The 17,878-nt window shown below is 38.9% G+C and overlaps 2 protein-coding genes across 4 annotated transcripts; one reads left to right on the top strand and one right to left on the bottom strand.

Moving 5' to 3' along the window:
* Window positions 1-1,565: 1,565 nt before the first annotated feature.
* Window positions 1,566-6,435, bottom strand: LOC145412806 (PITH domain-containing protein GA19395). Of its 3 annotated transcripts, none has more exons than XM_080282588.1 (6): window positions 6,387-6,435; window positions 4,850-5,059; window positions 4,617-4,660; window positions 4,045-4,122; window positions 3,711-3,815; window positions 1,566-2,089 (listed from the first exon to the last, which is right to left on the bottom strand). In XM_080282588.1, the coding sequence occupies exons 2-6, from the start codon at window positions 5,051-5,053 to the stop codon at window positions 1,879-1,881; spliced, it is 642 nt and encodes a 213-aa protein (XP_080138714.1). In that variant the 5' UTR covers window positions 5,054-5,059; window positions 6,387-6,435; the 3' UTR covers window positions 1,566-1,878. The 3 variants fall into 3 exon arrangements, with proteins under 3 accessions (XP_080138714.1, XP_080138716.1, XP_080138715.1); XM_080282590.1 differs by having other exon boundaries at window positions 4,889-5,059; XM_080282589.1 differs by lacking the exon at window positions 6,387-6,435 and adding an exon at window positions 6,239-6,368.
* A 1,885-nt stretch (window positions 6,436-8,320) lies between these two features.
* Window positions 8,321-17,187, top strand: Snx3 (sorting nexin 3). Its single transcript, XM_080282739.1, has 4 exons — window positions 8,321-8,563; window positions 11,542-11,637; window positions 14,933-15,057; window positions 15,890-17,187. The coding sequence occupies exons 1-4, from the start codon at window positions 8,396-8,398 to the stop codon at window positions 15,993-15,995; spliced, it is 495 nt and encodes a 164-aa protein (XP_080138865.1). The 5' UTR covers window positions 8,321-8,395; the 3' UTR covers window positions 15,996-17,187.
* The last annotated feature ends 691 nt before the right edge of the window (window positions 17,188-17,878 follow it).

The following is a 17,878-nucleotide window of genomic DNA, read 5'->3' as shown; positions in this document are numbered from 1 at the left end:
ATGGGACTGATGAGGGTCAATAGTACAGAACCTACAGTATAGTGCAAGTCAGCTCAGGCTCTGTTTTTTGATCTTCTTGTGGCCCAAGGTTCATGTGGACAAGAACCCAATGGACTGCAAGTTTAAGCTGCCCTCCCTCCTCCTTCAGTCCATCACCCTCCTTTAATGGGATGGGGAGAGAGATGAAGGACATCTTTTGAGCTCGGCAGTTATAAAAATGCCACCATATGAAGGCATTTCTTCCTGGCACCTGGAGAGTCTATTAACCCCTTTAACATATGATGATTTCTTAATTTTACTTTTACTGCAATAAGACCATTTTCTTCAGCTCAGAGTCAACTTTCTGAGTCGGAGGGGTTATTCATAGCCTTCATTAATCTTCTTATTATTATGAGCTCATTACCTTGAAACTTTTCAAGTGGGAGGGGCTAAATAAAAATAGCCTTCAGTAACTCTTTCACAACTATAACCCTTCACACTAACTTTGCCTAGATTATTTCTCCTTTTGTAGCTTATTTCATGTGGGTCAGTGGCAGTAAAAGACAAAACTATGACTCTCCATCTTTTTCATAGCACCTCTTTGCTACTAACATCATATTCTAGTGTGAAACTCTTCTTACAACTCAGCATTCAAGATGGACAGATGGCAATTTTAGGCTGAGTTAGAGGAAAACAAGTAGAGAGTGCTCTCCTACACTGAAGAGAATCATCCAGTACCAACAATAATAAAATGCCAAGAAGTCTTTATTATATGTCATCCTATTAAAAAAAAAAAATCTGGAAGCAGCAAAAATAAAATATCAGCAAGTCCTTGTTTCATCATGTCTTTTCTTATGTTTATTTTTGCTGAATAATTCTCACTAAACTGCAGAAATATTATCACTGACGATTCCACTGCTACCAAAAGGCTGAAGTTCCCTCAATTTACATCAAATGTATGGAAAAACTTTTGTTACATGTACAGTATTTTGGAACACATCCCCAACACCTACAGGCAGTCCCTATTATCGGTCGTGGGAGTGTTCTATCATGATTTTTCTATATAATTAACTGAAAAAGACCTGGGATGTCATAGTGTGTGACCTCAGGGATAAGGGGCTGAGTAGTGAGGTTGCCAGAGATCGAGCTGCATGGAGAACCACATTAGGTGAATAAGGCTGATGCAAGAAGCATGTTGGAGCCTTTATATCAACATCATCATCATCATCCAATCTTATGCTGCCCCATGAGGAGCGTAGATGCCCGGGGCTAGTCAAGTTGGTCCTGGCATTTAAGATAAGGGTGACCGGCCTCACTCATCCCTGAGTGGCATTACATCAGCAATACACCCAAATCACCCCTTGGATATAAACCTGCACAGGCGCAATCCGATTGGAACGTCTTAATTACCCACTAAACCACCAGGCACCATAATTTGGTTATAAGGTTACCACCCAGTGTAGTAAATAGTTTCCTGGTGTACAGGAAACCATTTGTCTTGTCCCTCAGTGTAGACTCACCCACAGGCAGATGGAGGAGGAAAGAATGAAGGAAAGACAGAAGGGGAAGTGCAAAGTTAACCGTAGCCAGAAGGAAGAGGAAAAAATGAAGGAAATAATGACAGAAGAGGAAGGATGGAAAGCAGGAAGGAAGAGAGGAAAGGGCAGACACCCAAGAGCAGCACTACATCAAGTGAGTAGTGGGGTAAATGAAACAAAATGAATTGGCCTGGTACTATAAACTGGGAGAAACTGGCAAATCAGCTTTACAGGTTAACAGTGAAACTTTAATAAGCATTTTTCTGCAGTTTACAGTGGAAACATGAGCAAAAATAATAATAAAAAAAAAAAGAGGAGTAAACTATGTCCATGGGCTGAAGGGCTTAAGTTCAAGCATCTTTCACATGACAGGCCTGCCAACAGAGTCCATTGCTTTGTCTTTATGATCAGATAATTGTGGGGCAGACTCGTAGTTGCATATGGTGACCCCGTGTCGGTGTGCTTTGGTGTACTCCCCACGAAAACCAATGTATGAGATCTTGGTTGTGTCCTCCCCAAAGTTGCTCGGGAAATGGATGGTCAGGTGAGTCACGGAGGAAAACGTAACCACCCTGAAACAAAGCCAATGTTAATGGTGGGCATCTAGCAGTGTTTTCTGTACTAAAGTAATTTATCAAAAGTAAAAAGTATATGGCATACTGTACCAGTACTACTGTATTGTACAGGGTACCATGAGCAAAAGTGTGCAGATAGTCTTCTGGCAGCATTGTATCCTGCCTTCTATACTGCTCCCTGAAGCAATGTGAACATTAGTAGTGGTGTGTGTGCTGCAGTGCATAATAACAGTGGTCTAAAATTAAAATCTACAGTACAGTACTGTATTACCATGAGTATGATTTTGCAGACAATCCCCTACCAGTACTGTGTCCTGCTTGACACATTGCTTATTCCTCCTCGAAAACCAAAAAGTATCCATTCTTCTCATACTCTTTTGCTGTGTGCTTTATATACCTGTGACACAAATATCTGATACAAAACCCAGGCTCCATGGATTAACCCCTTCATTCTGAGGTCATACTTTTTATTTTCGTCCTGCTACTTCAAGATGGTTTTATTCAGCTTCAGAGAGAATTTTTGAACTGGAGAGATTAAGCAATGCATTCAGTAACCCCTTCACTACTAAGCAACTCTCAATAAAATCACCTGGATGTTGTTTTTCTCATTGCTGCTCAACGCAGGTCTGCCTGATCAAGCAGACCCATCAACTGCACATACGAAAACTGGCCCAATGGGACTGTCCCACAGGTTCCCTACACCAGTGGTTATGTCTTTGTCTTAGTGTATTATGTGCTGTGAAGTGCTCCATTACGTGTATCCTATCATGTGGGCCTATACTACAAGTGGGGCATGTGTCATTTGTGACTTCACCTGAAACAATGATTGAAGGCAAGGATAAGCTCAAAATCCTCCCTACTTTTTCTTCTTTATTCCAGACAAGATGCAACAGTCGTGCCCTGAATGATGCCCTGCTTTGAACTACCAGACAGCCAGGCACACTCCCAACCCTGGCTATCAAAAGATGCTACAAAATCAAAATCCAAGCAGTGGCAAGACCTAAGTCAGCAAAATCAGTCACATAGCCCTTCTCACACCTACACATAGTTACACATAGCTACATATTGTCCATATTAACATTTATGTAACTAAATAATAATTATGTAACCAATGGGGCAACTAAAAGTTGTCTCCTGACACAATGGGAAAATACATACCATAGATAAAGAGTCTAGTACAGTTCCCAGGTTACTAATCATAGATGAATACAATGGATATTGTAAAATAAGGAAGGTATGCACTGCTGTGTAACTAGTTGGCTTATGTATGATGAGAAAATAATTATTATAATATATACACATGGCCATGGTAAAAATACAATAAAATAAGAGTTACAGATGGTATGAGAAAGAACAAATCATTAGTAACACACCCAACAAATCCATCATCACCATGTAGGAATTAATGCATCCCTGACTCATACTATTAAACCTATCTATCTATTGCCAGACGCCTCAATCCCGTTTGGGGTGGCCACAAACAAATTGCCTCCAAGTCGTCCTGTCCCCAGCCATTTCACTGCCCTGCTCCCAACTCACACCCCTCTCTCTCATATACCTCTCCACCCCATCCCTCCATCTCATACCACTGAAGGTAATTTATAAAGCAGTGACTTACTTGGTTGTATATTCTAATGTGCCTGATGGGTCTGGGTGCAGCTCAAACTCCTGATCAGCGGCGAGGCTTACATCATCGAAAGTCATGTGTTCTCTATTCTTGTATCTGGAATATGAAGATTCTTTAAGAATTTTCTATTCAGTATTAATAATTCTTCCTCTCCCCCCCTCTCACACAAACAAACTTAACACTCTCAATATAAAAAAGAAAACACTAGAATGAGTGATGAGGGATATTCCTTTGTATCTTTCTAATAAGCACAATTTCAACAAGTAGGTGTACTGTAATTCTTCCAAACAGAGGAATATTACTGAGTAGATGGCAGTGCACTTACAATCTCATCTTGTTGGGATGATAACCATTCTCACCACCAATGACTATGATTCCTTTGAGCTTTATGTTGTCCGTAAATCTGTATGGAAAGAAAGATTCTATGTTAGGTTACCTTGTCCAAATTCCTCTCAGTATATAGCAAGTTTTCATTATACGTCATGGATGTGTTTAAAAAATCATAACTTTTCCCATACAACTGATACCAAAAATTGGAGCAGCTGGCAGATCAGCTTTGAGTAACAGTAGAACATGAGCTGGTCATTTTGTGTTACTGTGAAATAACAAAAAAAAGAACATATAAAGTGCTTATAATGAAGACTTAATATTTAGGAATCAATACAGCATTAGTCACATGCACAAATTCCTCAGGGGTAAGTGTGGTTGTCCCTGCTTTGGCACGAGGATGCAATGACCCCACCATCCGCCAATGACAATGCAAGTTGTCTTACATCAAACTACTATTGTACATAATCAGACAATGTAAATATTACGATCAAGAGACACAACCACTATACATACTAGTCATAAAAGAAGTACTGTATAAAATTCAGACACCCGGAACTGTATACCTACGGTATGTTAAAGAGAAGCTCCTCGTCTGCATCACTCTCCACAAACTGCAAGTAAATACAGTATTGATCAGTGCTCTTCAGTATCTTACTAAATAGCTATTTATTTACTCTGTGGGTGGGGACTTATATCCATATGCCTGTATACAGCTACCTATCTTTATATAGCATACTGAACATAATACAGTAACTAGGATTTGTTTTTTCACTGCTTTACTGATGACTGATGAACTGTACCTTATCTCTATCCATTCTATCCTCCCAAGCCTTAAATACCGTTTTCCCTGACCCTTCCACAGCTTCGTTGAGGCACTCAATGTTGTTGGTGTCAATACGTGTAAACAGACTGTACGCCACCCCTAGGTCCGGGGGGGTGTGCTCGTGTCCCCCCCCTCCTCCGCAGTGGTCATGGCTGTGTCCGTTACCTCCACACCCGGACATACTGAGCTGTAAGTTAAAGTGGCATTAATGTACTTAGTGTATTATTACAGCTGGATGGAACTGTCAAGAGTGAGAGGAGTGGAAGTGAATTATCTGAGAGGAACATGTGACGTTACATGGACAGACAACCTGGCAGACTTTTTCTATTGTAATGATAACAGCCAGGCCCAGATTATCCCCTTGGAGGAGTAGAAGGCTGAGGCTAGGCTATCATTAACTCAGAACATTTAACCTCTTGGCTGTAATACCTGTAATGTCTTTTTCACTAATTCTTGCTACTGGTATCTCCAGACTATTAGGTATTTTACTAAGCTTTGGAGTAACTGTCTGAACCAGGGATGTTAAATATAGCCTCCATTTACCCATTTACTGAAAGAGGTATTCCACAAAGCTTATTACAGGCAATACTGTCTGGTGGCAGGAAGAATTCTATATCAATAAACTATGTCATCGGATGGAAGGGATTAAGGATACGTGAGACTTGGTAAACCTTCGGAATTGCACCCAACTCTCAGACAATGAAATTAATACCGCTATGTACAGTAATTAGTTCACACACTGCTAAGCAGTTCCTCTTCTACAGTAAATATCCATTGGTAATGCTTTTTATGTACACGTACTTAGTAAACATGGAAGGAGAGAGTCTCCACCTCCCATCTCCACCTGTTACCACATCTACATTAAAAAATGAGCTCACCTAATTCAGCCTAACCTAACCAAATTTTATCTTAGATGTGATAACGCATGGAGACAGCACCACAAAAATTGCATTTTCAATGGATGTTTACTAATGGCACATTACTTAGAACTGCATTAATTAAGTGCTGAGTATATATGTTCCAGTGTCCATTAAATGTAATTAAAAAATAATGACAGATCCTTGGTGACATAGAAGTGCCACCATTTGAGGACTCCAGCCTGCACAGCATATAAACTCAACTGACACCTTCAAACTGCATGACATTTACTTCAGAATTCCTAACTCAAAACATAACTGCTACATGCAATATAATTTGACTACTATTGATTAAGCAAACAAGTGATGTACTTGAGGTCAAACACTTCCCACTCTCACAGATGTCAGTTTAATGTTACTGTATACTAATAATTACACTTCACACAGGGTCAGCTATACACTCCCATATTTATTAAAATACCTTCTCATACCACAAAATTATAGGACACCTACACAAAATCCTCTGCTTCAAAGCCAACAAAATTTGACTAAACCTCTGCTTTCGATGAGATGTCGAACTGATGCGTCGGAATCATTTATCCTAAAATTAACAAGAATCCATCTCTGTTATTCCAATACAGTAAATAATTTCATCACCTTTCTACATCATCAACGGGTCACACAACCATGCTTACCAGCATGCAAGGTTGCAAGGCGAGAATTCGGTTCATACTGTGTTCGGCGCATTCCATCAAAGTTTGACGGCTTTAACGGCAACTGCTGACGAAAAAAAAAAAAATGCGATGCAATCATCCCTCATTTATCATATCTACGAATTTACGTTCTTCATACTGCAGTGATAAGGGATGCTATTTCGACTCGCCCAGGCTACGACTTTCCAGCGAACTTCGTAACCAGTCATCTTCACTATCTGCTCGGGATATCGTAAGTCTACTTAGAGGATACCTACTTTTTCCTTTTCTGGTGCTAAAACTGCCAGTTTTCATGATCTGCCCAATGAAATCGAACTCCTGGAATCTCATTTGGTCGATTTCTTCATTTTCCATTCAGCTCTATGCTTTTCTGGTACTGAGGTTGCCATCTTCACTGTCTTATCTACTCACAATTGCTTGCTTTCATCGTCATGCAGCTGCTGACAAAATCACATGGCTGAAGTTCTGCTTTCCATTCCGTCAGCTGAGATTTCTTCATCCCTCTATCATGTTCTCTTTTCCAGCTCTTCTTTCATGGCCCTCTGCTTTGTAAGTAATTCAAAGGTCACTTCATCTAGACTCCATGGAGATAAACTGAACAACCAACTAATCTGTGGCAGCATCTTTGCTGTACATATGTAATGACTATGTGGTAAGTTCTGTCAGACAATATCAGTTTGACCGATAAAAATTAGTCTTCATATGATTGTGCTGGAGTGAGGCTCAGTGCTCATAATAAATGTGTGAATTTTCGGCCTTTGGAATATGTTTGAGAGGCCGGTCCTAAGCATGGCTGGTCCAGGATCATATAAGAGGTGTGTGGGTTTGCTGTTGGAAAGTCTTATTGTCCACCATGAACCTGTTTTCTACCACACCTATATTCTCCCATGGACCTATTTTGTCTCAGAGACCTATTTGCCCATAGAGTTCTTTTCCCTCATGGACTATTTTTTCTTCATAGGGAAACATCCAGTCCTTAAATGGACATGTTTTTATTCACTGGATTTACAATTCCACTTGGACCCATTTCCCCATGTGTCATGTCGCCATGGTTGTTCAGTCTGTATATGGATGGGGTTATAAATAAGATACAAGGATTTATGCACGATATCCCACATGGCTGAGGACATGTGAATCCACAATATAACAGCCCACAGGGAACTTAACTTGCCCTGAATCCCGTCTTTAGGCAACCAGCAGAAACCACATACATTAGTTTGGCCTGCCTGCTTCTGTGCGATGCTAGTAGGTGGGTGTATATATATATATATATATATATATATATATATATATATATATATATATATATATATATATATATATATATATATATATATATATATATATATCACTTCAGAAGCTTCATCAACTTGCTCCACCAAGAATGTTTTGAATGCGGACGTTGTTGATTACGACATTACAGATGAGGCAACAATACTGTAGTTGTTGAGATTTGTCCAGCTATATGGGGGTGGGGGACAATAGCAACAACAAGTCATAATTATTGTCCTCTATTTCGTCACGTCTGTGAATGGGGACTCTTAATTATACGAATTAATGCTGGGAGATTTTGTTTTATGAGTGGGTTTGTTTCTCTTTCATTATTTCGACAGAGTTCATAATAAGGCTAATTTCGATAAATAGATTTAAATGATGTTTGTGATTGTACTAGTGCTGCCATCTCGAGATCATATGCTAAAGAGGATTGAGAAATGGATACACATTTCGTTTTTACGATACAGCGCCTAAGATATACTTTGCTAATAACCGGAGAGAGAACACTATTGAAAGGGTAGAAGGCAGGAATATTAATTTGTTGTGAAGTAATGAGATAATAATTTGAAGGGAAAGGTGTGACGATCTCCTCCACATTGTGAACCCTACCTGCTTCCGATGGCATTCATGACAGTGGGTGGACCTGACTGGTGACTGGGGTTGTGACTCGCGGTGAAGATGGCTGACAACATTACGAACGATTCTACCCGCCGCCTTGTCTCAAAGAAACAGACTTTGGACGACGCCTACGCGGCACCGGCCAATTTCCTAGAAATTGACGTAGTAAACCCCATAACCCATGGCGTAGGCAACAAAAGATACACCGACTACGAAGTTCGAATGCGGGTGGGTCTCCAAGTGTCTTTCATGTCTAGGAGTAAATTACCTCAAATTTACAGACTGCAATGTTATTTATCAGACAGTCATGATGCAGTTTGATTAACAATGTCCGGTATATCTGTAGTGCAAATGGAAGGGGTACAAACTTTAAAAAACATCTGAAAACGCAGTTGGGAGCACTAGGGTGAAATTCGAAGGACTTTCCCCTGTTTGTGGGACGATACTTTCCTGTCCTGCTGTAAGCTTATGATATCGTTAGTTTTTTTTTTTTTTTCGTAAATAATAATGAAAGGCAAAAAAAATTATTACTATATATTTTTTGCAGTGAGGTAAGTTTACTATTTTGCAAACAAACCGCCTACCAGTGACATGATACATATATATATTTTTTTAATGCTGGATAAGATGATAATATAGTATTACATGGTGAGTGTGCAGCCACTTAATAGTGCAGTTTATTTTGGAATATCCAAAATTGGGATTGCCAGAAAGTTACGTTTGTTTTTGCCAATTCATAAGCTATGCATGGGAAAAATGTTTTAAAAAGTGTCACACACATTATTCCTGAAGTACTTCTACTGCAAAGTCGTGCCACGGTCTGACTGCTAAGTATTTGTAAACAATTGTAGTGACAATTACAGTGCAGATAGATGCTTTTTCATTAAAAGCCAATGACAGCATACCAAACAAGTACATACTCTGGTCAGCGGTGATAAGAAAATCACTAATTTTATCATGAATTTTTCATCAGTGACATGGTATGACATTTATTAATACCCTGCTCACAGTAGACAGTTTAGAAACTTTTTCAGTTCAGATTCATAAAATTCAGTGTTTAAGCTTTAAAATGATATACAGTATAACTCATATAATTTTGAACAGTTTTGAGATTGACACTAAAGGTTGACATTTGCATGGAATGACCTATGTGTAAGTGTGACAGAAGAAACCCTATAAGTCAGTCAGGTGACCTAGAAATGAGCTTTGTGATTCTTTCTCTTTTCATCTTGCTTCCCCTTGTACTTGTGTCCTCAGTGTAAAAGAGTAGTATGGCTTCAGGACAAACAATGTTTGTGCCAAAAATCTTGTTTACCTACTGTGATGGAATTATATGTTACCATGCACCAACCTCTTCAGTACGAATACATATTTTATTCCTGCTACTGCCAGGTGATTTTATTCAGCACAGGTAGTTCCTCTTTGTGTGATGGTGTCGTTGAAGGCTTTATATAAACCCTCTAATTTGAAAAGTCTTGAGTTGAATAAAACTGTAGATACTTGAGTTGATGCAAGACGTTAAATTATATTGCCAATGTGAAGCTAAACCATAATACAGTAGTCTAATGCTGTCAGAGTTTAACATTGCATTGTGATTTTTTTTTTTTTTTTTTTTTTTCTCTTGCAAGGTATCAGGCCCCTCCCCCCCCCTTTTTTTTTTTTTTTTACGACATGCTTTCATCAGTTAACCCATGGACTGTGACATACCTCTTGTGGGGGTGTCTCATCAAGCTATGACATACCTCTTCTCTGCGAGATTTTCAACAACGCACCAGAAAGGTTATAGAAGGATCAGCATGACAAAATTTATGAGGTATTAGGGTAACTGGTAGCTCTCATTCACCCTCCCCATCTTGAACCCAGTTGCTAAATTGCACCAGCAACGATGACCCCAAAATACCCTTTTTGTAATGCATTTTCTGTAATATTATCACCCCAGGAAAGGCAGTCGTGGGTTGGAAGTGTTTAGGATAAGATAAAATCAAATGTAGGGTCAATAGGAGGTAATGGAACAGATGTAGGATGGTAAATAATAGGTGTAAAAGTAGCGTCCTATGCTTGTATTGCAGTGTGCAGAGCGAGCTGGCAACCCACCTGGCAGATAGGGAGACTGGCAAAAGCCTGTTCACAACGTGTCTCGTCTGCCCCAATATGCATTACTCTCTCTCTCTCTTTCTGTCTCTCTCTAAGCATAGTTTTCATGTTCCCGCCAGAGATGCAATTTCTGACAATTATTTCTCCAAAACTATGCCGGTTTCAATAAAAATAAATTCCGTGGGTAGCTGCATGGTGCAGTTTCATAGCCACTGATATACCTTTCATGGAAATCTGTAAGAGTGTCCAAAATTGCCATTTTGCCACACCACGGGGGATGTCTGCAATACCTCTTGCCGCAGCCCATGGGTAAATCTGTGTCTTAAAACCAGGTGTCTTAATCTTAGAAGGGGTGATCACAGATGAATCTCCTCCCTGTCATCCTTCCCTCTGCCTTCAGGCTACCCTCTCTCCAACACATCCCCTACCTCACATACTGTTAATTTCTCGTAATTTCTTTTCAACACTTGGCCAAATGGTCTCCCTGTCATACATGTGTATTTGTTTTTGCAGGTTGGACAGGGAGAGAGAATGTTTTGCAGGAAAGCCAATGAAGCCATGTTAGTGAAATGCTGTTACCAGCTTGGTACCGTAACTAGCCTCATAGTCAACATCAGGCATCATTCACCCACAAGTGCTATCATAATCACTAGTTTCTTTATCCCCCTGACAGGAGGAGGTGAAAAACAAGGTTTGTGTCAAGGGAAACTAATGGATAATGGCAGTTCAGTAGAATGTATAAATGTGTGTGTGTGTCTGATGAGATGTCAGCATCTGCTTCCCTAGCCTTTCTCCAGTTTTGTTGTCCACTTTCATCTTGCCAGGGGGTTAAAATTATAAGTGATCATGATAGTACTTAGAGTCAGATGTTGAGCTGAGATTCTCACATTACTATAGATTTTACTAGCCTACACTGATTTCTTTTTCCTTGCAGTTTCCAGAAGTGTTTGGAAGTACCATAATTAGCTAGCTGGTTTTGGCACTTGATTTAGCTTACAGTCCATAGAAAACATCAACATTACCTTGGTTACCTCAGTATGGGGAACCCTTAAAGAGGGCCATTGGGTAAAGCCTGCATTAGTTAGTGCTAATGGGAATCATGTCTCTTTCAGACCAACCTACCAGTGTTTAAGGTGAAGGAGTCTAGTGTACGGAGGAGATACAGTGACTTTGAATGGCTAAGAAATGAACTAGAGAGGGATAGCAAGGTAAGGTAAATGTGTTGTCTTTATTTCACAGGGTCATAAATAGTTCAGACGGGAGAATGGTACCCTCGTATTGAAATTATTTTATTGTGAAAATATATTAGTTTTGGCCAGCATGAATTTGATTCTCTTCAGGCCAAATTGTAGTATCATTTTGGCCAGTCTGACTGGGACTCTTCTTAGACTAAAACTGTAGTCTAGTTTTGTTTAGTCTGAATTGAACTTCTTTCTGGCCAAAGTTGCTGTATAATTTTGGTCAGCCTTAACTGGAACCTCTTCAGGTCACATTAGTTGTATATTCACAATAAACAGTAATGTGAATATTCTGTAATTGTCTCGTTCAATTTAGTGTCCTGGTAATGAAATAAATAAATTAGTAAAATCAACTGATTGTGTAGTTCTTTTACCATAACCTGGCTGGTGATAGGTGGTAGTGACCATCGTCAGCTCAGTTGATGCAGTACTGCCTGCCTCTTCCTCACCATTATCATTCTGTCTCTGTGTTACTCTTCTCACTTCCTATGTCTCCCTTTTTTCCTGTCTCATTTTAGTACTCTTTCCACTTCAGGTGACTCAGTCCAAAGTAACATGCCTAATGATTTTCTATAACCCAGGAAACCATTTACAACACTGAGTGGTAGTCATATAACAGGTTGACATGGTGCCTGCTATGGTGCCCCTGCTAGCTGGGTGGAGAGAGACAAATGCAACGTCCCTCCAGGAACCAGACCTTCATACTTTTACTTGTGCCAGCCACTGGGGAACATAAGTTCACTGTGTAGGATGGCCTGCAGGGGTGATTGATTGCCTGCAGTTGATGGGTCTGCTTAGCCAGACAGACTGGGGTTGATCATCATCAGCTTTACCCTGGCCCAGATTTCCATCTTTTTACTGCTAATTTGAAATAGCTCAGTGGCAGAAAAAGACAGTAGCATGACATAACATTATTTTCATGACAGTGGTTTGTGACAGCATCATACACTTAATCTGCTAATCTGTTGTTGAAACTCACCATTGAAGATGGAGAGATGGCAGTTTTAGGCAAAACTAGAGTAAAAACAGGATAGTCATGGAAAACTTTTGGACAAATAAAGGTTACTAATAAGGTTCTAAGCTAAATAGCTTAATATTGCCATAGCATATACAGTCTGTGATTGAAAAACAGTGGATTACCAACTGGCCACTTTTTACTTGGAAAGTCTGGGCTACCTCCAAATAACCAGGCCCTGAATCTGTGTGCTGCTGATGAGTTAATAAAGGTTGAGTTTATATATACTATATATATATATATATATATATATATATATATATATATATATATATGTATGTATGTATGAATGTATATCATCATTATATCATCCAGACCTCCTTTCCCATCCTAGGGCAGGATGAGGAGTAGCAACGTCCAGACAGCCCAAGTTTGCCCAATCCAATGGGCCATGCTTCCATTCATTCATCATTCAAGCCTCGGGAATCCTGGCTCAATATGATATGCCAAAAAGCTTTCACCACATTCTGTAGCTTAACATAAACGTATCTGATGGAGTCAGTCTGAATGCTGCCACGTTAAAAGGGGTGCCAAATCCCTGATCATGCACTTCTCACAACATTCATCCAGCCAGCTCAATCTCTTGTCAGTCCCCTAGCCTCACTGACTTCCATACCTCTCTTCCTCACACACACTTGTCCACCATATCCCTCCACCTTTTCCTTGGCCTACCTCACCTCCTCCAGATTTGCTCTGATATACCTTTTTCACCTCTCTGTTGTTGTTCATTCTCTCCACATGACCATATCATATCAGTACAGTCTCTTCGATTCTGGTGTCCACAAACTTCCTCACTCCGCATCTTTCATGAATCATGTCATTATTTCGTATCCTATCCACTCTCTGTACTCCACGTACATTTCTCAGCAATATCATCTCCACTGCTCTCACTCCTGACTTTTAATTTTCGTGCCACACCATAGTCTGTCACCCATATGATAAAGTTGGCATTAACACTCCATCATGTAAGGCTCGCGCTGCTGCAACACTCATTCCTCTGTTTATCAAGGCCTTCATAGCACCAGCTGCTTTCCCTCCTTGTGTCACTCTACTTTTCACTTCTTTTGCACATTTTCCTGTTTTCGATCATTGTACCCAGATATTTGAATTCACCAATGCCAGATTCTCTCCATTCACTGTATCATCACACTGGGGGTCACCTTCTTTCTTGATTACCACTACTTTACTCTTTTCTAAATTTACTCTAAAGGCATGATGCTCACAGACATCAGCAAAACTCTGCATTAGTCTGCCAAGTTCTTGTTCGGTATTTGCATTAGCACTGCATCATCAGCATACAACAAATTTGAGATACATTATCCATTCATTACCAACACCATCCCTCTCTCCATTACTCGCAGTTTTACTTCTCTTGTCACCCCATCCGTATATATATATTGAACAACGATGGGGACATCACACAGCCTTGTTGCACGCCCACATTGATCGTGAACCATTCACTTAGATGCCCATTTACCCTTACACGTGCCCGACTACCATCATAGAAGCTCTTGTTGGCACCTAGCAGCTTACCATCTATGCCGTACATGCACAAAACCTTCCACAATCCTTCTATATCTACTTTGTCTAATGCTTTTTCCAGATCCATAAATGCCATAAACACTTTCTCACAAGCCTTCTCCACTATGTCTCACTGCAAATATTTGATCCACACATTCTCTGCCACTCCCCAAACCACCCTGTTCATCACTCACTAGGACTTCTGATATTTCTCTTACTTTCTTTATAATGATTTTAACATATACCTTCCCTACAGCACTCAATAAACTTATGCCATGATAATGCTTGCACTCACTTTGCTCACCCATATTATTATTATTTTTTTGTGTGTGTGTATATATATATATATATATATATATATATATATATATATATATATATATATATATATATATACAGTATATATATATATATAATATCACACTATTTTTCTTTATCGATGTGCTTTACATTAACTGATAGTAGTAAGAATAATATAATAGGTGTTCCATATATAATGCTTCTGTCACTCTGCCTAGCTGTTGCTCATGTGTTCCTGGGACAACACAGTCTGCATTATCAGTTTATTTTTTTTAAATTTTTTTTACTGCCACTTCCATGTCCACATGAGCAGATTAAGCCATCCCTTCAACAACCAGGTGAGTTTTGATTGGGGTGCTATTTATGGACTGCCCTGTATATACAGACTTTGCCTTATCAAAGGAGATAATGGCTATGGTTGCCTTTCAGATAGTTGTACCAGCACTTCCCGGCAAGGCACTAAAGAGGCAACTTCCATTCCGAGGTGATGATGGCATTTACGAAGAAGAATTTATTGAGGATCGACGTAAAGGATTAGAAGTTTTCATCAACAAGTAAGTTGCATTGTTAACCCATTGATTGTCAGAAATTATGCTTAGGTAAACAAAATTATATATTGTTACCTAAAATAAAATTCAGTGGTGTACTGTCAGCAACAGTCTTTTCTCTTTCTCCATGGACTTGGAAATTCAGCTTCATGAATCTTCAGCAGATGACTCTTATAACTTTATTTGGCTCCAGCCTAGTGTCATCATTATCATTTGCTTCAGATTCACTTCTGATTTTCAAAGCTGATGGAAAGAAAAGCATAAGAGGAAATGGAACTTCTGACTTTGATAGAACCAGGAACAGAGAACAAGTTACTCAGGATAGTTTTTGAGACCCTGGCTGTTAGGATTTCTCAGTTGAACTAAAACTGCTGAGGATAGCCAAAGTAATATACCCAAAGGCACCAACAGTAGTACCTGTCAGGTACTTCCTAAACCTGTGCATGTAAGATATTTATATAAGTTAGCACAGTGACTGTCCTCAGAACTACTGTTTATTGTGTATTGCAGAGTAATAGCCAGCTTTGCATATAGCTCAGTCTCATTGTTTAATTACTAATTCATGCACATGCATAAATGTTGCTTATATGCTGACCTCCCAAATACAGACAACATACTGTTTTGTCATCATCATCATTGTCGTCATGGCTTATTTATGCATAAAGGTGGGATGAGATAGGATCAGCAATAAAGAGCTACAGTAGTGGGAAATGGTATGTTTATATTTACAGAAGTGCAGAACTTCCTCTTGCACAGAATGAAGAGTGCCTACAAATGAAGTTAGAAAGGTATAAAAGTGGGAAGACTATTAACACTACTAACTATAATATCTTTACAGAATTGCAGGACATCCTCTTGCCCAGAATGAAAAGTGCCTACACATGTTCATCCAGGAGCCAGTCATTGACAAAAATTATGTGCCTGGCAAGATTCGTAACACTTGAGCCCCCCAGTCACCCAACCTGTCCATGAGGCCAAGATGGATATTAATTGTACACTGATACTCTGTTATTGTGACAGTAATGGTGTTTATCAGATCTGCTGTGTGGGAGAATGGGATGTGTTTCCAAAAATAGATGGTGTCCAATCTTTATAGTTGGGATTTGGAGTAATTCCAAGGAATATCTTTTATTTTGCCTTCTTTCTTCAGCATTACCCCATATCAGATGTTACAGGTGAGCTGTGTCTTAAGTTTTACTTCTGTAGCCAGTTATGATACCCATGTTTTGTAGACTGCCACCCTATTGTGGACAACCCATCCATATGTGATATGCTCACTGGATCTTTACAACACTGATGCATAGTTTATTTTTCAAGCACTGACACAACCTGTATACCTCCCCAAGATTTTCATTTGCGCTTGACGAATGGGATATGAGTAGCATGAATGAAAGGAATGATTACCTTATTTTAAATCTGACTTTGGATTTAGCTCAGCATAATGTACTGTATATTGCTTTTTTCTTAAATCTTTAAATTTGGCTTTTATGAACCAAAATTATTGAGGTTACTGGTATTTATCATATAATGAGACAGTGTGGACGTTATGCAGATTTTTGTTACGAACAAGTACAGTTCAGCCATGTATTAAAGTTCTCCCTTTCCTTTTTCAGTGCCTTTATCCCACATTTTTATCTAAATTAAAAGATAATTGCATTTACAGTAGTAACTATGCAGCTAATGTTTTAAATTAAGCAGTTGTACAAAAATGTTTACACTGCTGCTGTAAACTATGGCTGGGAAATTGCAGTTGTATAGTACCCTGTATAAATAAGGATCCAAAAGAATATTGCTCTTTTAAGTGAAGAACTGCTTATCTGAGCATCTTGGCCATCCCATACATTTAAATATTTGTTCATATTGTATGTTAAATTTCTAAGGAAAATATACTGCACCATGGTATCTGTGTTCAGCTCTGTATCACAGGACTGAACATGCTGATCTGCTGTACATAGAGAGGTTAAAAATAACTGTTAATAGTATAGCTACTGAGAAAGGATGGGAGCTTATCTAAAATGGTACATGAAATTATTCCATTAGTTTCAATAGTAAATGTATATTCCATGATTTATCAGATGTATATGAAGTGCATAATTGTACCTTGAATTGTTCTTTGTTAGGAAGGAACACACACACACACACACACTATATATATATATACACAATTTCCACACACTCCAAACTCTTTACACACTGCACACACACACACACACACACACACACACACACACATTATGATGAGCTAAGACCAAAAATGTCTAGCCTGTTTAAATATATCCTTTCATGTTTGATTAGCTCACCAATCACATAGGTTTAGTTTTGTAACTGGTACATTATAGATTACAAAGTTAAAGGTATTAAAATATTCTTGATTATCAGGACTATGGATTTGAAGAAACTTTAGTCATAAATAGAGAAATTGATTGACATTTATTACTCAGTTGATATATAAGGGAGGCTGTTAATACTGTAAAAATACTAAGGTTTACATACATTGCGTACTAAAAACCATCATTCTGCACCTTCTTGTGGATGTGGTTCTTGTTATTAGTGGTTAATCTAAGATGGTATGCATGATCAGACCTTTTTTTTTTTTCTCTCCAGCTTTGTTTTTCCATACTCCACAATAACTCTGTCTATTCAAAGGTACTTGGACACTTCATGATTCTTTGTATATTCTTATGGTAGTTCTGTCTGAAAAGCAAAATAAAGAGAACTAAATAATGTGATATAATTAGTTAAATTTATCAATAAATATCAGTATGTAAGTATTGTACAGACTTTTATTATTAGTTTTTGCACATGTTCTTGTTGTTGGCCGTAGGCT

The sequence above is a fragment of the Coenobita brevimanus genome, chromosome 94, assembly GCF_032717465.1.
Source record: "Coenobita brevimanus isolate Jiangsu-jjx chromosome 94, ASM3271746v2, whole genome shotgun sequence".
Classification (NCBI taxonomy): domain Eukaryota; kingdom Metazoa; phylum Arthropoda; class Malacostraca; order Decapoda; family Coenobitidae; genus Coenobita; species Coenobita brevimanus.
This window is presented reverse-complemented; position numbering and strand designations above follow the sequence as displayed.